Below are 25,473 nucleotides of genomic sequence, written 5' to 3'. Positions count from 1 at the left end.
TTTTAGGGTGAAGCCACAAGTTTTGAGAAAGGTTAAAATCCTCAGGTTTGGAAAGTGTGCATGTAAATATACACACAGAGGAAAAAGTCAACATAACGAGCAGAGTCTTGACCTGGACCAAGATCATGCCAGACTACTGACTTTTCAAACTCTTAAGATGGAGCTTTTTCACGAAAAAAAAATTACACACTGTACCAAAAATTACAATTTCCTCCTCACAACTTGAAGTAAAAGCAACTCAGTTATTATATTATTTTTAAACGTCACTTAACAATTCCCTAATTAACTTATTCCTGAAAAATAACGTTAATTTAAAACAACTTTAGCAAATTCCATTAGCAATATGGGGAAGTTACCTAAATTGACCCTCTAGCTAAACGTAACTGAAAACAGTAAAAATACGTAACATCATTGTATATGTGATGAGTCTCAAGAAATTTCAAATGATCACAATTACACAGTATATTCCCCAGCCACAGTAAATTAAACTATACATCAATAACAAAAAAATAATTAGAAAACCCTCAAATGTTTGGAAATTCGGCAACATATTTCTAAATACCCCATGGATCAAAACTTTAATCACAAAAGAATTTCGAGACCATTTTGAACTGAATAGCAATGAAAATACAACACATCAAAATAACATTTAAAGGGAATTTTAGAAAGAAATATATAACTTCAAATAAATATAGAAAAAGAAAGGTTAAAAATGGATGATTTAACCATCTTAAAAAGCTTAAAAAAAAAAGGAAAGTTAACCCACCACCAAAAAAAAGATAATAAAATGAAAAAGCTAGTAAGAGAAAAAGGAAACAATAAAGAGTAGAAATGAAACAGAAAGCAGGTATACAACAGAGAACAATCTAAGCCAAAAACTTAAGAAAAACTGGTACTTTATAAAGTTGGTAATTTCTAGCAAGACTGACTTTTGGGGGAAAAAAATGTTACCAGTGCCAAAATGAAAAAAAGGGGTATCATCACAATTCCTAAAAGCATTAAAAGGATAATAAAATATATTATGAACAACTTCATGACAATAAAATGAACAAACTCCTTGAAATGCACAACATACAAAAATTGACACATGAAGGAACAAAAATACTTCTGTATCATTTAAAGAATGAATCTACAGTTAAGTCTTCTCTTAAAGGAAGTCTAGATGCAGATGATTCCACAGATCAATTTTTCTAAGAATTTATAGAGGAAATAAAACCAATCTTATACAACATTTTGTGGAGAACAGAAAAGGGGAAACATATCCTCACTTACTTTATGAGGCCAGAATAACATGAATATCGACACCTGACAAAAATGTTTCAAAGAAGAAAAAGAACAGGCCTAAATAAAATATTAGCAAATCAAATCCAGTGATACAAAGGATAAGATACCATGATTAGGTGTCCCCAGAATGTTGGTTTAATAATGGAAAATATCAATTACTGTAATTTACAACCTTAAAAAGAATAAAGGAGAAAAGACATATAATCAACTAAGTGCAACAAAAGCAACTGCTGCTGCTGCTAAGTCGCTTCAGTCGTGTCCGACTCTGTGCGACCCCAGAGACGGCAGCCCACCAGGCTCCCCCGTCCCTGGGATTCTCCAGGCAAGGACACTGGAGTGGGTTGCCATTTCTTTCTCCAATGCATGAAAGTGAAAAGTGAAAGGGAAGTCGCTCAGTCGTGTCTGACTCTGTGCGACCCCATGGACTGCAGCCCACCAGGCTCCTCCGTCCATGGGATTTTCCAGGCAAGAGTCCTGGAGTGGGGTGCCATTGCCTTCTCTGAACAAAAGCAACTGGAAAGCTTCAAAAACCAATTTGAGATAAAACTGTGTTTGTTCAGTCAACTAAGTTGTATCTGACGCTTTGTGACCCCAAGGAATGCAACACGCTAGGCTTCCCTGTCCTTCACTATCTCCAAGGTAAAATATCTCCCAGCAAACTAGAAACAAAATTTGATAGATAATATCCTAGAAAACCCTCCAGTTAACATCATACTTAACAGTAAAATGGTAAACCTTTTTTCTGGGAATGAGATAGGGTTTTCCACATCAGTACTTCTGTCCGACCCAAAACAATAAAGCAAGAAAAGGCAATTAAAAGGTATAAAGATTGGAGAGAAAAAAGTTAAATGTCATTATTTAGAGAAGACAGGATTATTCAGGCAGAATTTGTGATAAGAATTAATCTAATAACCAAACTCATAATTAGGATTAGTCTAATTATCAAAATCTATAATTAGAATTTAAGTGAATTTAGAAAGATCACTGAAAACAAAATTAAAATAAAAGCAATAAAGACATTACCAGCAATGAAGAAATTATTAGGTCAGGGGTGAGTAAAGAGAAAAATCCAAAACAGTAAGCAGAGAGCCCTGACACTGATTTTAGGACATCTGAAAAGTTGAGGCTATGATGTTCTGAAAGCAATTTGGGCACTAGGCTGCTAGGACTTTACAAGGCATCTGGAATAGGGAAAGGCCAGCCAGAGTCTGCCGCAAGTGGGGAGGGTCCTCTGTGAGAACCTCAGGGAAAATCCACAGAAGCAGCAGCCTGAGTCTAAAAGTAACAGAAATACACCACCTCTCCCAGGAGCCTGTGGGAAAAAGTAGCTGAGAGAAGAAGGAAAAAATCATTAGCTGCTGAAACACAGTCCTGTTTATTTTTCCTTTTAGTTAATACTTTTTGTGTCTTATTTAAGAAATCTTTGCCAACCCTAAGTTATGAGGACATTTTGTCTTCTAAAACCAGTATGTTTTCTGTGGTGACCTAGATGGATGAGATTTGGGGCGAGGGGTCAAGAGGGAGGAGACACATGCGTGTAACTGACTCACTTCATTGTGCAGCAAAACTAACACAGCACTGCAAAGCCGCTGCGCCGCAAGAAACTAACTCAGCACTGCAAAGCCGCTGCGCCGCAAGAAAAACGCACAGTAGTGAAAACATGACACCTAGGAAGCGCTATCTTATGCGGTTAAATCCACAGTGAAACTGATTTTTGTTTACGATCAGGTCATAAAACGAAAAAAAGACTCATTTTATTCCAGATTAATTTCCAACCAACCCGCTGCCACTGACTGAAAGACCGCCCTTTCCTCCACCGCACAGGAGAGTCACCTGTGCCATAAATCAGGTGGCCGTGTATGTGTGACTCCGTTTCTGAATTCCAGTCTGTTTCACTAATCTGTTTTGTCTATCCTTGAACCAAAATCCCACTGTCTTACTGAACACGCAGCTTTACAACAGGCTACGGCTGTGCAGTCCTCATAATCCAGTGGGTTTTCTTCGATACCGCCTTGGTTGACCTTAGTCTTTTACTCTTCCAAATAAACTTGAGCATCAGCTTGTCGATTCTTACACGTACAATAAAGCCAGCTGAGATCTTTGACTGGGACTATGCTGAACATGTATCAATTTAGAGACATTGTTATCTTTATACAATGAATCTTTCTATCCATAAATACAGTATATCCGCTCATTTATTTTCTCTCAACTAGTTTTCAAAGTCTTCAATGCAGAAGTCTTATATATTTTCTACAAGAATATACAGCTCTTGTTAACTTTAGTTTTGGGTTAAGTATGCATATTGAAATGATTAGCACAACTATTACAAGACTGGAAACTGAGCGAACAACTTCCAAACTTGCAGAGGTGGGGAGGTGGGGCTGGAGAGCAAATTAACCAGAAGAGGGCTACAAAGACCACAAACAGAAACACAGAAACAAGCGCAAAACAAACACAAGTAGATCAGTGATTAACATTACTTAAAAGCGAACTTAACTGTTCAAAAGTTAAGCAACGATAAAAAGCAACAATAGACTAGATTTAAAATATTTCAAAGAAATAAACTTCAAAGAACCAAAAATCACAAAGATTACATTATCTGAACACACGTAATTAACCTAGAAATCACATTAAGAGGAAAACAAAAGATTAAATAGAAAATGCCTTTTAGGTGAAGCAGTTAAAAAACAAATCCCAGAAAAACAAACAATCCAGTCAAAAAGTGGGCAAAAAACTTAAACAGACACTTCTTCAAAGAAGAATACACGCGGCTAATAAACAGGGAAAAGACGCTCAACATCACTCATTCTTAGAGAAACGAAGTCAAAACCAGTCACTATCACCTCACACCAGTCAGAATGGCCCTCATCAGAAAAATCTACAAACAATAAATGCCGGAGAGGATGTGGGCAAAAGGGAACTCTCCTGCACTGTTGGTGAGAATGTAAATTGATACAGCCACTGCGGAAGACAGTATGGAGACTCCTTAAAAAAGTAGGAATACTACCACCATACAACACAGTAAGCCACTATGGGGCATACAGCCTGCGGGAACTGTAACCGAAAAGACCCACGCATCCCAATGCCCACTGCAGCACGGTTCACACCAGCTAGGACTCGGACGCAGCCTGGATGTCCACTGGCAGACGAGCAGATGGAGAAGCTGTGTACATAAATACGATGGAGTATTACTCGGCCATAAAAATGAACGCAACTGAGTCAGCTTTAATGAGGTGGCTGAACCTAGAGCCTCTTATACAGAGTGAAGTCAGTCAGAAAAAGAAAAACAAATATCATCTATTAACACTTATATATGGCAGCTAGAAAGACAGTACTGATGAACCTACGTGCGGGGCAGCAGTGGAGACGCACAGAAGAGACTGTGGAGGCAGGGGTGGGAGTGGGGGAGAGGGTGGGGCGGATGCAGAGTAACATGGAGACACACACACCCCCTTATGTGGAACAGCCGGCCGGTGGGGGTCTGCTGCATGACTCAGGGAACTCACACTGGGGCTCTGCAACAGCCTCAAGGGCTGGGACGGGGTTAACCCCAGTTAACCACCAGAGGTCATCGTCCCCAAAGGGATGCTGCAGGAGTTAAGTGGAAGCGCAGGATACAGGGAGGGAGGAGATACTCTTTGATGCCCTCTCAAAACGCCTCCAACACCTGACTGCTCCAGTTACTCTTTTCCTGATAGAAATCATTCAGTTCAAAACGCTGACTCCTGCACTAAGGTGGTCACTCTGGGCCGCAGCAGCAGCTAACAAACACCGTGTCACAAGTGTGTGTGCTCAGTTGGATCCAACTCTTTGCAAATCCATGGACTGTAGCCAGCCAGGCTCCCCCGTCCCTGCAGTTTTCCAGACGAGAATACTGGAGCGGGCTGCCTTTTCCTCCTCCCGGAGATCTTCCTCACCAGAGACCAAACCGCTTGTCCTGCGCCTCCTGCCCTGGCGGGTGGGCTCTTTACCACTACTGCCACCTGGGTATGTTCTTGGGGTTTTTCCTTCCTTCTCTTCTATTTCTCTAATCTCCTCTTGGTTAAGAATACATTCACCCCACCAACCCAGTACCAAATACCACCAAAATTTTCTAAAGGGGCTGGATTAGGAATTCTATGGATTACTTTCAAATTGCCAAATGCCGCATCAGGGGTATTTCTAGACGTAAACTGACAGTTGCTGTCTTAATTCTCTATCACCTAACACACTGAACAAGGAGTTACTGCTCGTATCACTTCATACCTGTCACTGTTGAGCCTAGAACAGTGCCATTTATAAGGAGAACGGTACAAGATGAGTCTACGGTTAATGACGAAAGAAGAAACATTTGCGTAAGGACACATGGTTTTATGACAATCACGTTAAGGGACACAGGCAGGCCTCATGAGAAAAACCACTTTATACTTTCTCTGCAGCTGACTTGATACAACTGCAGTCACGACCAGGAGACAGGCCTAGAGCGCTTCTCACCATTTCTAAACCGTTTCTTAGTCTGTAACCTTTACTTCAAAAGAAACACGCTACTGTCACCTCTCCACCTCCAGCAACTGGCGTATCAGCCGAACCCCAAACACGCGCCCCCAGCAAAGACCCCTGCGCGCCGGCGGCCCGGCCCTGACCTGTTGCTAGCGTGGACGTCTGCTTCCCCGTCCCCCTCTCCTTCGCCCTCGGAGCCGTCTCCTTCCTGGTGCCCGGTGGTGGTGCTGATGGCGCCAGTGCTTGAACTGACGCTTCCTGGTCCCGCCGGATGCCCCTCCGCCGTGGCATCGCCGTAAGCACTGCTCCGGCCAGACACTAGAGGGAATGGTTTAAAAACAGCTAATAAACTCGCAGAGCCTGGTGAAATCCAATGCATTCCGAAGCTATCTGAGTGGTAGCTTTAGAAAAATGGTTTCTTTTATGTAAAGCTCAATAAGGATTGAAATCACGATTTCGGCCCTGTGACACTTGATGACTAAAATGACTTTCTGGGTACCCAAAGAATGTAAGATCCACCCACAAGACTAATCTTAATCTCAGCTGCTGATATATTTCCATCTCGTATTTCAGAGGAAGCGTATACTGATTTGGGACTCTAGAAAATTATCAGCTACTCTGTATCTCTTTCACAAAAAAAAGTTCATATCCAATTTTTAAACAAAGACTGATTTTTTAAGATCAAACCAAAATGGCTCTGTCATGCTTCCTCATTTTCGAGCCCCGCCCCCACCAGCGAGCACAGATGGCCTGTTCTATTAACACACCAGGCTGTGAACAGCAGGACTGCCCCAAATCTCTCCCCGCAACGAGAGAAGCAAAAAACCACAGCATGACTGATTTCAAAGTCATACCATAGTTGTCTTAAAGGAATCATGATTTGGAATTACGTACATCATTGCTTTCTTCCACTAACAGACTGTTAAACTTCCCTCTGCTGAGACCAACCCCAGGGCCCAGGCAGGGTGCCTACTTTGCCCCCACCCTCTGCCCAAGGAGGTCAGGGCCTCCAGCCACATTACCGCTGTGCTCGCCAGCCACCGAGTCCACGGCACTGCCCCCGCTCTCCGAGCCCACACTGCCCCCGTGCTCGGCAGGGGAGGTCCGCAGGGTGGAGCCGTCCGTCGCAGCCGTGCTGCCCTCATCGTCCGAGGCTGGAGCTGAGAGAGTAACGAGAGCCGTTACAGGGAAACCCTTCTCAGGGCGAAGGCAGCAGACCACGCAGCGTGGTGGACACAATGCAGTTTAGACACCCTGTCGTCCGAGGAAAAAGGGAAAGGTCTGCTTTGCTGATTACTCACTAACAGGAACAGACACTACGTGGTGCGTCGCACACGGTACTTAGACAGACGCGAAAACCCAGCTCACTGGGCATTTCCTTCGCTGCCACGTCACAGTGTGAGTGAAACAGCGCAGAGAGTCAAGAATCTGTGACGCGGACAGTGTTCTAGCTAAAATGCTTCATGGTCACCTTCGTCTAGGTGTTACTGACACCTGCTGAGATCAGAAACTAGCCAGTACCACTCAAAAGCATAGATTCTGAATTTTCAGGAGATTCGTTTTGTAATCAATTTACGCTAATGCTAGGAAATCACTTATCATGAGCTCTTGAATCAACCCTGGTTGTTTGGTTTTTTTTTTCAATCAGATGGTTCAGAGGGGAGCTCACTGGGAAATTTCAAACTTCCTCATCAGATGCTAATAATGAAGCAAGGAAATTCCCCAGAGACAGCCACAGCATCCAGGATCAGGGCGGAGCTGAGACAGGAGGATAATGCTGGATGAGATACACGGGGGAGGAAAGCCAAGACAGCCACAGAGCACAGCAGGAACATAACCGCACCGCACAACAGCGACCGCCAAGCCTGAAGTGACTGCAACTCAAGAGCCCCAGGGAAGCAGCAAGGCACGGCAGCAGGTGAGGGGCAGCCAGCTTCTCCCTTTCTCAACTACGGAGGATGAGAGGCCAAACAGGAAAGAAAGGAAAACACACACACACACACAGGACATGTCAGTCTGAAGACTCTCCATCAACCCTTCGATTACTCAGGGGCTGACTTTCCAGGAGACTGTTGAGATGCTCCATCCTCCTCTATTCGGTCCAACTCTCCACTCAGGATGTTGAGGGTTTTTTTAATCAAATTAGGAAAGACATTGAAAGTAAACACAAAATGAAGTCTGAAGATTTCCTATGCGTTTGAATTGTCCATAAAAACCCTACCCCCCCAAGCTCAGATCCCTGGTGGTGACCCACGCTGACCTGAAGCGTTCACTCCGCTTCTTGTAGATCAAGAGAAAGAAGTTAAAAGGTATGCGCTCTGTTTCTTGTCTCCCTTTTGATCTCGTCTAAAATGTTAGAACTCTGGTGAAGAAGCCTGAAAGCTGCGCTTTCAGCCCTAAAGCTGGTTAACCTGCAAGATGCTCTCCTGGCCCTTCTGGGGGAATCAGCTGAAGCCAGGCAGCATGCAAAGTGGAGGGAAGCAGAGCCATAGCGACTTTGCCGAGCTGCAGCGCTGGGCCTTCCGCGCCCGCATTTCTAAAGCCAAGGCAGAAGCAGGAAGTCCAGAATGGCCTGTCAAAGCAGCTGCCCATGACACTCTCACAGCACTGGAGACGAGGCCCGAGGGTCCTGGGGCCCTGAGCCGCACTCCTTGCTGCGGACAGTTACCTGATGCTGTGGTGTCAGAGAGGGTTCCTGCGTCCAGAGAGGAAGAGCTGGGTGCCTGGCCGGACAGCCCCAGGCTCTGCAGGCCCAGGGCACTGCTGCTGCTGCCTGGGAAACAAGTGGAGAGTGAGCACGGCGTCCCCGCCAGACCCCGTCCACAGCGCTGCCTCGGCCGCCTGCCGCCCTCAGAGCCTTCACTCGCCAGCGTGTGACCCACTCTGGCCTAGAGGAAGCTACTCAACAGCCACTGCTGTCCACCCACCAAATCAGTTACAGAGATGGCGGAAGCTTCCTTCAGCTCAGGCAGGACACAGGCTGGAGGAATCTCTCCAATTCAGGAGGAAACAAGCCTAAAGACCAAACCACCAGCACTATGAGATCGGCCCCCACGCTGAGAAGCCCGGCTCAGTCTCTCTCACTCTCCACCTGTGTCTCTGCACAGCTCTCACCCAGATCGCCCTCTCCCCACGTCTGGGGATAAGCTAGGTCAGCTGGTTATCAGTAACTGCCAGACCCTCTTTCCTGTGCCAGGCCAAGGGGCCGCTGTGCTCCTGACACTGCCTTCTACCTTGCTGGTCCTGCTGCAGGCTCAGGGCGATGGCTAGCTCAACCATGGTCTCGTCGTCTGCGTCCGGCGGGATGTCCAGCATGGGGGGGAAGCCCTCTGCACCTGCCAGCAGGGCCTCCAGGGGAGAGGGGTTGCCATTGTTGACGTTTTCCGCCGTCTCCAGGACCATCGACTCAGACTGCAGAGAGAGAGCTCCGTCAGTGTCCCGTGGCTACGGGAGCTTGTGCAAGGCCCCGAACGAGAGCTGGAGGAGTGTGCCGAGGCTCCTCCTCCCCGCCTGCTGCCAGACTCACCACCATCTCAAAATCTCCGTGGTCCACCTCACTCTGCTCCTGGCTTTCCTGACGGATGTGCCCACCATTCGGGATCCCCGATGACTGCATTTTCTCATCTGCGTCATCATCGTCGTCATCATCCTTGTCTCCTGAGTCAGAGAAACCCCCGTCACCTGAAGGCACTCGCGTGATCCTCCCCCGGGACGTGGGAAGACAAGCTACAGAGCAAACAAAAGCCAAGACAAGCTACCAGCTAGCACCCTGTGCCTCAAGGGTAAATTCCAGGGGGCCATGTCTGGCCTTGTCCTCTTGCTTCCTGGACCCCGCAGGATCTGGGAAGCGGGGGCTGGCAGTGACAGCTGGCCCCACTTAGGATAAGTCTTTTCTGGCCGATGAAGGAAAACAAAATCCTTTGTGGAATTTTGGATTCCATAAAGCAGAAAAATCTAAGACCAGCAGACCCCAAGAGCTCCCATCAACCCTCAGGAGTCCTTGGGCAAGACGGAAAATACTACAATTGAGATTGCCTATCTGCTATCGCTCATGGCAGCTTGGAGTATTATACTTTTTTCCTCCCCAAAAACAATTGCGTCCATGAGGTTTTCACACTGCATAATTCTTATGAGAAGAGCCAACTGAACTGTGAAACCACTGGATGAGACTGAGGACAGCGCTGCCCCAGCCAGCTCCGGTGTGGAGGGGAGAGGCCTCCTGGAAACGGAGACGCCTAGGTTAGACCCCTAACTGTCGGAAGAGGACGGAGACCTCGCCTTCTGCTTGAAGGGCTGAAAACACACGTGGATGTGCCTTAACCGGAAACAAACTGTTGACGCACTCGAGATTCTCCTCAGACAAAAGATGCACAAATCATTGCCTGATGCAGTAAAGACTTAGGTAAGGTGAATGATGGTCAAGGAGAGCCATCTGGAGGCCGTGAAGCGGCGCGAGCGCCTCCAGGCCTGCAGTGCACCGAAGCAGCCGTGGCCACGAGCTACAGCGCGGCGCGCCCCCGTGGGACGGGGTGCTGACGGACACGGCACGCACCAGCCGCTTAAAACTCTTCCAAAAATTGTTTTAGGAATGGAGAATGTTTTACTACTACTAATTTTTTAGATTAACACATTAAAATGATATTTTTTATATACTGAATTATTAGTAAGTTCATGTCACGTATTTCTTTTTACTCTTTATCAAGTGGCTAATATAAAACCTTAAACTGCCTATGTGACTCTCGCTGGAGTTTTACTCCTGAGCTAAACCAAGTAACCAGAGTTACACAAGATACTAAGGCTACGATTTGGACAATTTTTAGAACTGCTTTTACTAAAATGTTAAATGTATGTCCTTGACTTGTATGCAAGTGTATGAAGAGGGAACTTTCTTGTGAAATTTACCTTCAATCTTACTGGAGGCAAAACTTTCATTGAGCATACTACCCATTAGGCGACAAAATGGACCCTTAACATAAGAGCATTCATACCAGGAAATTTTTCAGTTCCTGAAAAATGCGGGGTTTTTTTAGTCACTATGATTTTTGAACTGTTCTCATTTCGTTTTTGCTATGGCTTTTTAGAAGCTTTCTGCCAAATACAAGCACTTCATCAACTACCACACAGGACTCCGTGGTGTAGATTTTACGTCCTCGGCTTGATTTTACTATTGCACCTTTATCTTCCCTCGGCTTCAACTTTCCTTTCTCTCATTCTACTTGCCGTAAGCTTTTTACACGCCACCTTTAATCCTTCAAGGCATAAGGCAGAGTGAGCCCATGGACACGGAAACAGAAGTCTCCAGGACCTCGGTCACACAAGCAGCATGTCCTAAAGCTGTGTCTGCCTTCTCCCCCACCCACCACGCTCACACGAGCCCAAACTCAGACCTCACATTACCCATTGGAGTGTTGCTTCGAGGGGAGGAGGGCAATGTCACATGTCTCCTTTTGTTCCTTGGTCTGAGGACGCGAATTAGAGCTTGTTTACAAGAGAAGCTCACAGCAGGGTCCTGAGGTTGAAAAAAACCATCATTCTTAGGTTTTAATGTTATTTATGACACTGTCTATAAAACACTTTGCATTCTTGGACCATTGCTTACACGCATGTGGAAAATCTGCCTACTCTCACCTGCAACCTGCTGCATCAGGTCAGCAGCCAAGTCCACTCCCCGACATGGCATAGAGAAGACCTGTACACTGCGTCCTGCTCTTAGCTCCTGGTAAGAGACTGGCAGGTCACTTGTCCCTGAAGTCCCTCGGCTCTGCACGCACGAGGTTTGCCTTTTCCTCAGGGGACCAGGCTCACCGTAACTCTGTGCTAAAACCAGTCCTTTCAACACTGGCTTCTGCGCTCGAGCCGCTGCAAGCAGACCCTGATGCTGCTCATCCAGGCGGCCATTTAATCAGGACTCACTTAGCACGAACTGCGAAACAACCATCAGTATATTCCTCAGCAACTGGATGAGCAAGACCTAGTCCATTCCCTTTTCCAACCTTTCTTTCCATGGAATGAGTAAGATGTTACAGGTATTACTGATCTTCAAAATTCTTAATTCCCACTGCCTTCCCTTAAGTCTATTTCATTTCATTAGATAGCAAACTTATAAAAAAATTTTTTTCCAGACATTAGGCTGGTTAGTTACGATTATCAGGGGTGGTAAGGATACGTACGGGACACAAGAGCATCTGCATGTAGATCCTGGATGCTGTGTTAATGCAGTCCAGCTCACAGGTACAGTAGCCGTGGATAATGTCCACCAGAGCATTGACGGTAGCTTCAATGTGAGTCAGGCCTAAAGGAGAGCACATACAGGGAGAAACAAACGAAACACACACACACAGAATGCAGGCCGTCAGCATTATTTATGATCTGTTCCATTAACAGTCTCCTAAGTCTCTCCAATTGCCCCAAAAGCTTTTCCAGATACCCTGCATCACAGAAATAAATAGATCTACTCTCTATAGATATCAAAACACAAAGCAGACAAGTGTGAAGAGGTGAGCCGAGTCCAAATGTTCCCAATGATCCCCAGACCTCAGGTGATAAGACGTCCTGAACACGCGTTTGAGGTTTACTGCCCAAGCAACACCCAAACACAAGTGAGCAGCAGGGGCCCTTCTACTTTTCCAGCTATTCAGAGCTGGCCCTTCCACCTAACCCTGGGATAGTGTGAAGACTTAGACACTAAAGGCAGCAATGGCTTAGAAATACAGTAATTCTCTAGGATGATGTTTAACTTTTACCTTTTTAACTGGCTTTGAATCAAGCTTTCCAAGATTTTTTAAAACAATCATAAACACCACTAAGGAGGCATGCACGCACGCACGCACACACACACACACACACGTCTTTATGTGAAGTATGCAACCCGACATGGAGAGATCAAGAAAGTTCCATTCCTCTGCTACACTGCTAAATTCCTCCATCAGGAACACTGATCTCACAGACTTGTATTTCCTAAATATTCAGTCTGGAAGAGATGGATGATGAAGGCTCAAGGTGAAGAGTACAATCTGTTCAAAGAAAGAACTTACATCAGGTTTCACTATCAAATGTCCCTTTTAACATGATACCTGGCAGGCAGGCAGGCGCCAAGAAGGCATTCTTGGGTTTGGAGGCGTGGAGTTTCCAGAAGTGGTTCACCAGCTGCGTGATGAAACTACAGGAGTCTCCCTCCAACTGCTTCTGAGGTTCTCGCCCCTCATCTGCTCCTTCTAAGCAGGAGAAAAAAAAAATGATTAACGACGGTAAATTGAAGATGGAATTTAATTTGTTTTAAGGTTAACTCAGGTCAAGGAAGCTTGCCTGGGGAGGGAGTTTCAAGTGGGGCCCCAATCAATATGCCAACTATCCCTAGATTCCAGCAGGCACATCTAGGAAAAAAACAGTCTGGGAAAGGAATATCACAGAAAACAGTGATGTTAGAATTAAGTAGCAGGGGGAGCATTCAGGATCTTACAGCAGAGTCAGAGATCTGAGGTCCAACTGTTCGACTTCTAAAACCTAGGGGAACATCTAAGATTTTCTAAAAAGATTCCTAGATTATAGTATTAGAGGAAGAACAGGACGATGACAACCTATGGGAGCACGTGAATGACAGAACCCTAAAGGCGTCGATAAGCTCTATTTGATGAAAGCCAAGCAGGTGCGGTACCCAGCCAGCACGAGGAGAGGAGGAAACAGCATCAAGCGCTGAGGCAGGCTGCTACTCATGTTAACAAAATACTGGCAAAAGAACAGCGCCAAAGCAGAAGATATGACTGATTCTCTTACTTTAAAGCAACCAGGGCACAAGCTTAACCTTCCCCTGAAGATTTTAAAGAGACAGTAACTTCAGAGCCCGATTACATCCGATGTCCAGAACACTAAGTAAACTCAAGAGTAACCCAAGGGGTAAGCACTGGAAAGAGTATCTATTTATTAAAATGGTATAACTCTAATGTCAGAAGCCCTACAAGCTATAAAGACGAGCCAGTGAGATCCCTATCTCAGAGCACGAAGTCCATCAGAGGCCAGAGAGAACTACGAGAAGGTGAGAGAGTAAAGAAGATGAGTAGGCAGGCTTCAGGACCGCGGCCACACAGGCCAAGTTCACCTGTTTCCATCTGGGGCAGCTTTGACTCCGTAAAGTGCACCAGGTTGTTAGGGCGCATGATGGCAATGGAGCGCGCCGTGACCACCAGCCTCTGGAAGACCTCAGGGTCCAGATCCTTGCCTTCTTTGCTCGATGTGTTGAGACACTGCACAGCTTTGCTCAGCAAGGCCTGATCCTACAACCAAAGAATCACAGAGGATGAGCCAAAGGCAAAGAAGGCCTGGGTACTAAAGCCCAGAGGAGACAGGAACTGCAGATTGTCAGGCTGGCGACTTCCTCTCAAGGAAACAGGTTAATTACCACCGACTACCTGAAAGAAACCTTCAGGGCAGCCCAACACAGTTCTATTTCTTAAACATAAAATGTTAAAACCACTTAAAAATATTTGAAAGCCATGAAATCAGTATCAAAGTCTGACTGGAAAACCAGAACCAGCCAATTCTCCAGAATGGCAACATCCCAGATTTCTTTCCTACAAAGTCATTTCTCTGCAGATTCATACCAAAACTATTTCCAAAACTGCCTTTCCTTGAGAGGTTCAGCAAGTTAAACTCACATTTGTCAATTCTCTGCATTGGAGGCAGAAAAGCTAACCAAGGCATTCAGGCCGGTGGCTCCCTCCTCATGGATCTGAAATGCTAACACTCTTTTCTATTCATAGAAACTGGCCAAACTTACTGTCTTCCATTGCTACTTACTTTAATAGGTGAGAGTCCCTCTCCCCAGACTTCCCCGAGTCTCTTTCACCAACTCACCACTAAATTCTTCCCAAACAAGTAAGCCCTCCTCCCTGAGGCCCGCACGGGACCGCAGGAGGGACGACGCCAGCAGTCCTGACCTGAGACACCCCTCCCCCGTCCTCCAGTGAGAAGCCTGACTCAAATGTCCCCCTCTCCCTTCCTTAGATCTTGTCGATTCTACTAATCTAACAGGAAAAAAAAAAAAAAGAACGCGAACCAGGGGCCTGTTAGAGGCCTGTCCTCATTCTCAGTGGTACTCATTTCTCAGGAGAAACTAGAGGCTATGTGGGTCTGACCTCAATGCTCTCCTCTCCCCGCCTGACTCCGCGCCACCCTTGCTGCGTCCAAAAGGCCAACTTACTTGCTCTCCCGCCAGTGCCACCACGTCCACCTCGACAGAAGATGCCCTGATTACCTTGTGGCTGTGGTAGGCCGAGCGGCTGGTGTGCAGGCTCGCCAGAAGGCTCTTGGACTGCTGCTGGACGCTGGCAGGGGCGGGCAGGGACAGCAGCAGCGTGGCCAGCTCCTGAGCTGCGTTCTTGTTTCTCTCCTGACGCAGAAGACAGCAGGGTTGCCACTGACCCCACACCGTCCATGCAGGATGAGCTGCCCACACTCTGCCCTCCCCCTTCCCGGCTACCAGGACTAGCATGGGCTCCATGGGCCACAGGGAACAAAACAAAGAACTCCAGAGATTACAACCCTCCCACGACATCACCAGCAGTCGAGACCAAGATCAGGACTCCTGCAACAGTGCTCTTTAATTAGCACTCGTCCTGTTTTACAGAACACTCTCTCCATGGGTCCCCTGGAAGTAGGACATAAAGCCTTAAGCTGAAGACTCCTCTGGATCACCTTTGCAAATCAAGATCATGCTATAAATGTACTTGAGCTGAAAGGCTTTGGGGCCTCTGACCACTCCACTGACCTCCTGCCTCTTCAGAAAGCTTCCATGTGCTTAAAAAGTGACTTGCCTTCTCAATGATTGGGCCAACAGCAAAGCAGCTTTCCAGGGCTTCTAAAGAACTCACAACAAGCCTGGGGAGACAGAAAAGCTGGCTTGAGTACAAGCGCCCCCCTTCCCTCCGCCTGGTGCTTTAGCCTGCGCAGACTACAGTCCCGAGGCCTTGAGGGACAGCTAGTGAATGCCAAACACGAAATCAAAGCACGGTAAGACCTGCCACAGGCACCACACGTGTGGCTCCCTGTGTCACAGGCCGGAAGGAACCTGGCTCCTGCTTGCAGATCAACCTGAGGCCACGCTCATAATCCGTGACTCAAAGACAGGGCTTTCCTTCCTCAAAGAGGATAAGGGCGCTTCCTTCTGCTGCCTGTGGCAGGGATCACGGAGACAGGCTTAACAGTCTCGATGTGACAGGCCCCGAAGCTCAGGTGCCCCGAGATCAGTGGGCAAAGGGGATACACAAAGGGAAAGGTTCAAGCCATCTTCCTACACTGGGAGAGCTATGGTTACACTTGACTTACACCTCCAAGAAAATGCACAAAAGCACTTCCCAGGAGTCGCCCAGTATGGGGAAGAGAACCAACTGGATTTTTAGGTTCATGCCAATCACGAACATTCAAAGGGTACGATGAAGCCCCTTTAGGAAACTGGGCAATTTTCTCTAAGGGAAGGATGAGAAACCCAACCACTGAAGGGTACCAAGGGAAACACTCCCCAGGGCCCCCTCGTGTGCGTTTAAGGCAGCACAGTCAAGACCAACGTTGTGAGGGCTGAGGCTCTGGACAGACAGGGCAAAGTGTGGAGGAGGCAGCTGGTGAGAAAAAGGTCAAGGGGCAGAGGGCAGCAGTAGGGAGGGACCTGGGGCATAAGACCTAGGAGGACAGAACAAGCTCCCTGGCTGTTCCGATGACAGACCTTCTCCACTGACTCGCGCCCCACGCCCTCCTCACCCCTGCAGAGGGCGGTGGGGGAAGGCGGGGCGGCCGACACCAGGCGCGCACGTCCAACCCCCCGCATTCTCCACGGGGACGCGGGACAGCTCTGCAGCCATGCAACGATGGGGACAGAAAGCAGCAGCAGGACTCGTCCACAGAAGCGGAATCAACGCAAAGCCACGTCATCAGTTACACGGCTCTCTAACACACACTCGCTCGTGCAAAGAAATGAAAGAGGGCATACTAACCGGTCCAGCTTGGTTAGGGACTCAGTTTCAGAACTTGGGGGAGAAGCAAAAGAAAAAAAAAAGGAAAAAAATGTGAAGCTCAGAGAAACCTGGAAACACATCCTAAGCAAACAATATAAGAATAGAGTGGGAAGGGCGTGGGGAGACAGAGAAAAGGAGGGGCGGGGAGGCTGCTGGTGGGAGGCAGTGATTCCAAGCCAGGCTACTCTTACACCTTCAATGTAAGCACTGAACATCTTACATTCTGCATCACCGCATCTACCGCGGCAAACCAGCAGCTCCCCAGCACAAAGAAGCCAAGCGCAGTGCTTAAGAAGGCCGCTGGGGGGCGCCGCAGGGGGCTGTGGACTCTGCTCCAAGAAGCCCGGGGCAGCCTCCGGGCAGCAGTGCTCTTACCACAGGAGTACCTGCTGCAGAGAGAGATGGAAAGAGGATGGGATCGGAATGAAAGGGAAGATGTTCCCTATAATTTCAGCAAGACTGGATCCTAATCTCTAATTCTGGCTCAAGCGTAGTCTGGTCAGCAGCCTCTGACTGCTCCCAAGGGCACCTGAGCAGTAAGAGAAAGGAAGGGACAGCAGCCCCTGGGCAGAGCCCTGGGAGTCAGCCGGCTCTGAGCACACCACCAAGCCCAGTCTGCTCATCAGGAGACCCTGCGTGCAGGGGCGGTGTGAAATCCTGAAAATCACAGGCCAGGCCTGGGACACTTAGGAGGGGCTGGGTCTCTCAAGACTCAGGTTCCGCCGGGAGAGCGGAGCCAGCAAGAACAAAGGGCTGCCCCGCCAGCGCGGTACCTCTCCAGAACGGTGCCACCCGTGACGGCTGGGGCCGCCGAGTCGCTGTCTCCAGTGCCGTTGCTCTGGGTCAGGTTCGAAGGACAGATGTTGCTGACGGAGGCAGCAGGGAATTCTTCCGGAGGCTCATCAGGCCAGCCAAACTGCTCCTTAGTCTTGCCATAAATTTTCACGGCATCGATCATGGTGACGCCTGCTGGATCCACCGAGGCCCCAACTACAACAGGCACGAGAAGCTGTTAGGAAGCACGCTCTCTGATGGGCGACACCACCCCCTCCAGAGCAGACCAGACTGGTGTGGACCACGTGCTGAGCCACATCCAGGTCACAGTCAGAGAGGAACTTTATCTCCTGAGACTTCAGCAGCACTTTCACCTGGTACAGATGCTGAATACATGTAGACACAGTTCCATGAACCAAAAGTCTGTGAAGTCTCTCCGAAGAAGAGACCCCAAATACCAGTGCAGGGATCCTCTGGTGCTATCAGAATACCGTGTCTCCCAACTCCACCCCCAGGGAACACTCCTTTTGTTCAAAGCACAGATCATCCTCATTCCTACTAACAGCAACTGTTTCTGGAAGAAAGAGTATCAGACAGGTGGCCGGCCAGTAAATGGTAGGGAAAGTTGTCAACCTCATGGAAGGCCCAGGGATGTCTACTCTGAGCTTTTAAGGGCACTGCTAAACACCTCTCGGTGACGTGTGCCCTGAGGCCCTCAACTGCACCTTCAGAGCGCTTTGTGATGTCAGGCGTTAGTCTCGCCGCCTTTCTGCCTAGACAGGCAGGCAGCCCCATCGGCAAGGTCACCCAAGCCTACAGAAGGGAGCCCTGAAGCAGCTGCCCCGTCTCTACCCCTCCCGTTCTCAAGTATATCCCTTGCCTCCTTTATATCTCAAATGAAGCTCAACGCTTCCTGATGGCAAAGATCACAGAGCTATCGGTAGAGCGGGGGGACCCCAGAATCCTGGAGAGCCACAGAGAAGTGGCCCCTCGGTCAGAATTAATCGCGAGACGGATACAATCTGTGCCAGGAGCTGGGGACTCACTGAAGAGGTTCAGCTTCTTATCCGCCTGCAGGGCTTCTTCTCTGGTGAAGGGGAAGTCGAACCAGCGTGAGCGACTGAGGTTAAGCTGCATGGTTCTGCCGAAGATCTCAATGTACGACGGGGCCCGCTCAATTGCCTGGGTGCCAATCTGGATGCGCATGCCTGTCATCACCATGGTGCTGTTGTTGTTACTGATCTCAATGGTGAAGCCACCGGGCTGGAGCGGGGAGAGGCGCACATGGCAAAATGAACACAAGCTCTGAAGGGCCAACTTCCCGGCCTCCCTAAGACAGTGACACACGTGCGACCCTGCACAACACCTTTATCCTCTAGTTCCTTGGCAATGACGCCTGGCTTCCAAGGACGGGAAACACAGGCAGGGAGGAGACCCTTCCATTTCAGGCTCCTTTTCTCCCCGGCATTAACTGCCTCCTGAGCCCTGTGTACGGTAACCCTGCTGGTAACATGGGAGCAGGACCCCTTCTGCATGGAGCTGAGAGTATCTGTTTATTCTGGGACCGTTAGACTAGAGTCAAGGGTTAGTGACTGTGAGTCTCGCACCCTGACAGGAGATGTGTTCCTTAAACCACACTGCTCTCGAGCCCTGCCTCCCAGGGACTGCACCCAGGGCTGTGCAGCCGGCCCTCACCTTGGTGTTGGCCACATACATGCCAGTGGAATTCAGCCGGTGCTTTATCTGCTGTGCGTTGTATACCTGCAGGAGGTCATTCCCACCAAACTCCACGTCGGTCAGCTGCTGGTTGTGCTCAAAGAAGTCAATGGGGAAGGTCACCTGGCTGGAGGTGCGGGTTGCTGTGGAGGGCAGTGCCGGGGGGCCAGAGAGCATCATCATTAATGCGGCCCCACCAACTCTGCCCGAGCTCACACACGTGCGTCCCAACCTCAGGCCAACTCGGGATCACACAGTTGGCATCACTATGATGCCTACATGTGGTCAGCTGCCCAACAGTCACCACCCCCAACCACAACATGACCCTGCAGGGCAAAGAGATCTGGGGTCAGGATCCAGAACACTCACTCACAACAGGCTCTCTCAGAGCTGGCTTATCTAAAATAAACAAGAGAAACTATTTCTTTATAAAGGATGAGCTGCACAATTTTCTAAAACACAGGCTCTAGAACAGACTCCAGGGAGTGGGAAGAACGCTGTAATGATCTTTTCGCTCAGACCTAAATTCAAGCGTTCACTCCTGCAAGAGTCCTGCTTCACCACTCAGGAGCAAGACTCCCAGCTCGGACACCTATGATGGCTTCTGCACGGCATGCATGCGTGCTCAGTCTCTTCACTCTGCGACCCCATGGACTCTAGCCCGCCAGGCTCTGTCCATGGGATTTTTCTGGCAAGAGTACTGGAGTGGGTTGCCATGCCCTCCCTTCCAGGGGATCTTCTCAATCCAGGGATCGAACTGATGTCTCCTGCATTGCAGGTGGATTCTTAAGCTGAGCCACCAGGGAAGACCTGGCTTCTACACTACTTGGTGAGAATGAACCAACTGAATGATCTACTCCTCCGCCAGTTCCGTCCTGCCCGCTGCATCAGGTAAGCCACTTTCCCTAAACCCAGAGAAAACTATCTGAAACCAGATGCAAGAGAGCATCCTTTTTCCTGGGCACCTAGGAACTACTGTCTGCAGAGGAGCGCCAACAAATGCTTGCCCTGCACAGAAAGGGGGTGGCTGCAGGAGCCTCGACGCTGCTTCTGGGGAGCTAGCCAGCACCAGCTCTACCTTTATAAGCCACACAAGCAAGGCAGTCCCCGTTTCTTTCTTCTGTCATGCCACAAGGCATCTGCGATCTTAGCCGACCAGAGCCTGAACTCACGCCCCCTGCCCTGGAAGTGCAGACCCTTAGCACTGAAGAAGGCCCAGCCCCGCTGCTCACGGGTACCATGACCATCTACCCCGAGTCCCCTCCCCAGGCACGCCTCGGCGGCGGGGCCTTACTGATGGTGGCTGTCTTGCGCTTGCGCACGGGCTTCATGATGCTGATGACGCTGCTGGGCTGCAGGGAGGGCTGCAGCCAGTAGGAGGTGTTCTCCACGTTGGCCATGTAGATGCGCAGGCTGCCGTCCTCACACAGCAGGATCATCGTCGTCCGCTGCTGCTCGTTGCAGGCCGTGTGCCTGATGGCCACCATGTCTTGGATCTAGGAGGAGGGGACAGGCCGTGTTAGTTCCCACACCTACGGAACTAAGTTCCCAAGACCTACACAGACAAGGCAGAGAAGCCACTGGTTTCACGGTCAACGGGGGGAGTGCAAAAGGCCGGCAAAGAAAAGGCGTCCAGGAGCAGATTCTTCTGTAGGCCTCCATCAGGAGAGCTGGGAAAGGGACAGGACATACAAATACAAAAATAGGGCAGGGTCACGGTCTACTCAAGCGATGGGGGAACGTGGCACTCACCTTTGCTTTGGCAGGAAGAGTCTTAATCTCCTGGATGAGAAAAGTGTCTGGTTTCACCATCACCACCAGGGGCACGCCTGTAGTCTGCTGGACACAACACACCAGGCCAGGGTGGTTCATCACCTCAGACCACTGACACAGAGCAGGAGACGTCTTACTACCACCGTTGGAACTGCAGACGACAGAAGTGGCCAGTTAGGGTGTCACTCACCGTCTAACAGCTCTTTTGTTGACCCGAAGGACATCCTCACTACCTACTGGACTCTCAGAGAAACATACCCACCCGAGGGCTCAAATTACCCAGGAGCCCCAGTTTTAGTCTGAGCCACATGCAGTCGCACACACAACGCGCGCCCCCGCGGGAGTCCTGGTTCAGGCTCTCCCCTGCCTGAGGGGATCGGTGGCCCTGTGTGCCTAAGGCTAACAACTGCACAGGCCCACGGAGGTGCCAAAGGCTGACAACCCATTGTCCTTCTAAGAGTTTCCAAGCATATCAAGCTATGAATGAATGGCATCCATTTTATTTCACCCCAAACCGGCTGATGCACAAAATAGAGGGTGGAGAGAGAGTGCTGTAATGGCTTTTCGGTGGCAGAAAAGAAAAAAAGGGGAAGAAACCTTAAACCTTTTCTGCCTCCTCCTTAAATAAAACACCCTCTACCTCACATACCCCTATCTTCTGGCAGGCTGATGGCAGCCCCCGCTTCCCCAGACTCCCAGCACGCCCCGTGTGCTGCCGGCGTGTTCTGTTTACTGATCAGTCCCCACCCCCACCCCAACCAGGAGGGAAACGTCAAGGGCAGCAGGAATGTCTAGGAGAAAGAAACTGACATTCCCTTCTGAAAACTCTCTCATCAAATTAAAATCACATTTGCTACCTTGACTACAGCTTTTCCTTCTGAGTGACAGTGGTCCCCACAAACTACCTCCAACAGCCTGGGGGGACCAACCATGCAGACTGGCCAACCCAGCGACGCCGGATGCTGCCCAGTGTAGAGACCCAGGCAGGGAGGGGAGAGGCCCCGGGAGGGCACGGAGCTCCCCTGTTGAACACGGGCGCTGTGGAAGTTCAAGGGTAAGTGCCGAGCCCCACCTTTTGATGTTGATGGAGAAGAGCTGCAACACCTCCAGAGTCGTCCTGCTGATGGTGGCCGCAAACGACCTGCCTTGGCAGTAGCTGAAGAACAGCATCTGCAACACGTGCGAGTAGTAGACGGACACCCCGCCGCCTGCCACCTGGCTGTTACTGTCCTGTCACAACACACACAACACTCGCGTTAAGTCCTCGGGCCGCCTGGGCCCTGGCACTCACCATGGCGGGCCATTCATTTTGTTTGTTTTTAATGTATTCAGGTGCTTTTCTTGATTTCCAGCTGCGCTGGGTCCTCAATGATACATGCAGGCTTCCTCTAACTGCGAACATGGGCTGCTCTCTAGCTGCAGTGTGAGGTCTCGCTGCAGACCACAGGCTCTGGACACTCGGGCTTCAGTAGCTGCAGCGGCAGGCTCAGTATTGCGGCTCGTGGGCTTGGCTGCCCCACGGCGTGTGAATCTTTCCAGACGGGGATCAAACCCATGCCCCCTGCACAGGCAGGTGGATTCTCAACCACTGGACCACCAGGATGCCCCTGGTCATTCACTCTAGACCGTGATTAAGGGCTCTCATTCTCTAAGCGTGAGACCCCCGTGGTAAATCTTAAAAACACTATGAGAATAAAGGAACGTCAAGTTTAACCCTTAAGAACTAGAGTTTTGCTGTCACGTAAAAGTTAAAGGAGAGACACTAAAAGAGCCGCTAGGCTGATGAGCCCTGGCCCGGGAGGAAGGGGCGCCGCACGCTCTAACCTTCAGGTCCTCGTGGTTGACTTCCAGCACGTTGGTGACATAGAAGGGCCCCTGCTGCGCACTGCTGGCCTCCTCCATGAGCTGCGTATAGATGTACCCCGCCGAGGACATTATAACAATGATGTTCTTCCCCTCCTCGTTGAAGAGGAAGGTAACGTCTCTTATCTTTGAGCTAGGCAGGAGAAAGTAGAAGGCTGGACTCAAGGCATCCACCGACAGGTCATAAACCTGCGAGAGAAGAGAGGTCAGATGAGGGAGGTCGACCTCAGCCCCAGGCCCACACGCTCCCGGTGCGTGCAGGGAGCGGCAGGGGTGAGGGAGGGCGCTCCTCCACTCAGCACACGCCCGTCAGTGCTAGGTGCTGAGCGCACAAACAAGGTCCCTCTCCACTCTCTCTTAAGGAATGAGCACAGGAGACACATAAACAAACTCTATACCAAGAACAGCAATTAAGAGCAGTGCACTGAGTACAGCAGAGACTGAACCAGAATCAATTCTCTATTACCTATACACGCATAGCTCCTGCTCAGCAACAGGACAGAAAGTAACGAAACGTTAGGATTTTTTATTTTTAATGTCTAAAAGAAGCTAGCACACGTAATGGAGACCTCTGAATTTAAAAGCAAAACCACTGTAAGACCAGACGATCAAAGAGCTGTACCTATACCTTGACAAAGTCTGCAGTGACGATCGCTAACTCGGTCTGTGAACCAGGTAACCACACGGCTTTGATGATGAAGTTCCCTGTGGCCAACTGGGGGTGCAAAACCAAGTGATCCGAAACAGAGCCTGAGCTACTGAAGGTCAGCACGTGGCAGTCCTGGACATGGGTGGAGGAACAGAATGGTTAAAAGGCGATCTGGAAAGTAGGCTAACTCATTTCAGAGTTTAACACTGCCTTTTCTTCCCCGGCATTCCCCGCCTCCAGACAGTACTCAGACTGTCGAGTAACACGTTCAGCTGTCAACACACAAAGCTTATTTCCAATAGAAGAGAAATCTGGATGACGTGGAAGAAATTCAGAGACTTCTTTCGTGTTCCCAATGGCTTTTAAGTTCCAATCTCAACAATGAGTAAGAGAAAGTGGAGCTAAGAACAGGAGAAAAGGTCACAGTGACCTATAGCTCAACAGAACCAAACTGGATCAGGATTACCTTCAGCCCACAAACGGCCAGGTAGTCCTCTTTGCAAGGATTCCCTGTGAGGCTCAGCACAGTGAAGGGCACTGGGGCAGAAGCCAGGCGGGTCAGAGTCAGCTTCCTTTTGCTGGAATCTGCTTGCTTCAGGAGAGCTGAGAGCTGGAGGACAGTGATCTGCCAGGGAATAATTACCAATTTATTCTCAACCCTCTTCCTCTCAGAGAATACCAGCAGTAACAAAAGCTCCTTCACTAGAGCTACTGATCTGGAGGCTGTTTTTGTGAGCAAGTCTCTTCAAAAACCCAAGACCAGTATCAGCCTCTATTTTCTCTGGCTTAAAGAATGGCAAGCCTTTCATTTCTTCTTTCTAGAGGTGACCAAAGAAGCCAACTCCACACAGTCTGTCCATAAAACACTCAATGGTCCCGTATACTACTGTCCCTTCTCGTTTTTCTATAAAAATGTTTTTGAAAGTCTGTTAGAGCTACTTTTATCTCTAGTTTCTTTTTCACTTAATGTAAAGATAAAACAAATGAAGACGCCAGAAAACAGAACAGCTTAAGACACTCTCCTCTAACTTCTCCTGTTCTATAAAATTCCATAAACTTCCTTGGGTCTTCAGGAGGGCTGGGAGCACAGGGAAGAACTAAGTAAGGACCAGCGAGCCCTCCTAGGAAGACTCTCCTCTCTCCACTGCGTCCTCCAGCGTGGCTAACCTGAGAAAGACTGCAAGCCACACTGTCCTACGAAACCTCCAGTCCTTACCTTGGCCTAGGGGTTTGACTCACAGAGTGGGAATTGACTTCTTAGTCTCTGTTCCAGTCATACTGGTTCTGAGTCTAATAAAGTAACTCAGGGTTCCAGTAGAAAAGCTTGTTGAGATTGTCCCTGAAGCTTTGCTAGAATTCAGAGAAACAGACGTCTTCCTGGCGGGCCATCCGAGTGTTGCCCCCTATGTGTTCTGCTCGGCACCTAAGACAAGCACGATCTCAACGAGAGGGAGGGGGCTGGGGGACCCACCTTGCCTTTCTCGTGGCTGACAGCCAAGTGCTGGCGGCGCCCGTGCGGGGAGGAGAGCACACACATGGCCACCCTCCTGAGCACGTGGGCGCTAATCAGCTGGCGAATGGTCTGACCCTGGTCTCCGCTGTAATTCATCCGAACGTTCTCAAAGGCACCTTCCTGGGAGCCTAATGTGGGAACCTGGCAAAGACGGACGCAGAGTAGGCAGTAATAAGGCAAAATAGACCAAGTGGATTCATACACACACTATTCGTATGACTGAAATACTGTGCAATTTACTCACTCAAGAGCAACGGTTTCCGATTTCTGATCCATGGAGAGTGAATCCATCACAATTACCGTCAGTGCAATAAGAACAATGCAGTAAGCGCTGCACAGAACTAAATTAACCTAAGTGCTGGGTTTTTTTTATGTGTTAAAAAGCACCTCTTTCTTTTTAGGCCAAGCCACACGGTTTG

General features: G+C 49.1%; 1 protein-coding gene across 5 annotated transcripts in view; it reads right to left on the bottom strand.

Moving 5' to 3' along the window:
• Window positions 1-25,473, bottom strand: part of UBR4 (ubiquitin protein ligase E3 component n-recognin 4) — a 137,823-nt gene that overhangs the window by 56,013 nt on the left and 56,337 nt on the right. Inside the window, exons 40-62 of one of the 5 annotated variants that reach the window (XM_025278842.3) lie at window positions 25,013-25,195; window positions 24,008-24,166; window positions 23,521-23,673; window positions 22,854-23,081; window positions 22,102-22,259; window positions 21,009-21,180; window positions 20,551-20,752; window positions 19,236-19,399; window positions 18,587-18,803; window positions 17,540-17,756; window positions 16,746-16,778; window positions 15,573-15,636; window positions 15,014-15,148; window positions 13,859-14,033; window positions 13,069-13,152; window positions 12,837-12,977; window positions 11,934-12,055; window positions 11,161-11,272; window positions 9,290-9,420; window positions 8,997-9,174; window positions 8,432-8,536; window positions 6,786-6,923; window positions 5,907-6,081 (exon numbers count right to left, since the gene is read on the bottom strand). In XM_025278842.3, coding sequence (XP_025134627.3) covers window positions 5,907-6,081; window positions 6,786-6,923; window positions 8,432-8,536; window positions 8,997-9,174; window positions 9,290-9,420; window positions 11,161-11,272; window positions 11,934-12,055; window positions 12,837-12,977; window positions 13,069-13,152; window positions 13,859-14,033; window positions 15,014-15,148; window positions 15,573-15,636; window positions 16,746-16,778; window positions 17,540-17,756; window positions 18,587-18,803; window positions 19,236-19,399; window positions 20,551-20,752; window positions 21,009-21,180; window positions 22,102-22,259; window positions 22,854-23,081; window positions 23,521-23,673; window positions 24,008-24,166; window positions 25,013-25,195 — 3,446 coding nt within the window. The remainder of the gene's footprint in view (window positions 1-5,906; window positions 6,082-6,785; window positions 6,924-8,431; window positions 8,537-8,996; window positions 9,175-9,289; window positions 9,421-11,160; window positions 11,273-11,933; window positions 12,056-12,836; window positions 12,978-13,068; window positions 13,153-13,858; window positions 14,034-15,013; window positions 15,149-15,572; window positions 15,637-16,745; window positions 16,779-17,539; window positions 17,757-18,586; window positions 18,804-19,235; window positions 19,400-20,550; window positions 20,753-21,008; window positions 21,181-22,101; window positions 22,260-22,853; window positions 23,082-23,520; window positions 23,674-24,007; window positions 24,167-25,012; window positions 25,196-25,473) is intronic. The other 4 variants (XM_025278845.3, XM_025278844.3, XM_025278843.3 and 1 more) reach the window with 4 other exon arrangements.

This window comes from Bubalus bubalis, chromosome 2 (assembly GCF_019923935.1).
Source record: "Bubalus bubalis isolate 160015118507 breed Murrah chromosome 2, NDDB_SH_1, whole genome shotgun sequence".
Lineage (NCBI taxonomy): Eukaryota > Metazoa > Chordata > Mammalia > Artiodactyla > Bovidae > Bubalus > Bubalus bubalis.
The sequence above is the reverse complement of the archived record's forward strand: the minus strand, read 5'-3'. Positions and strand labels throughout refer to the sequence as shown.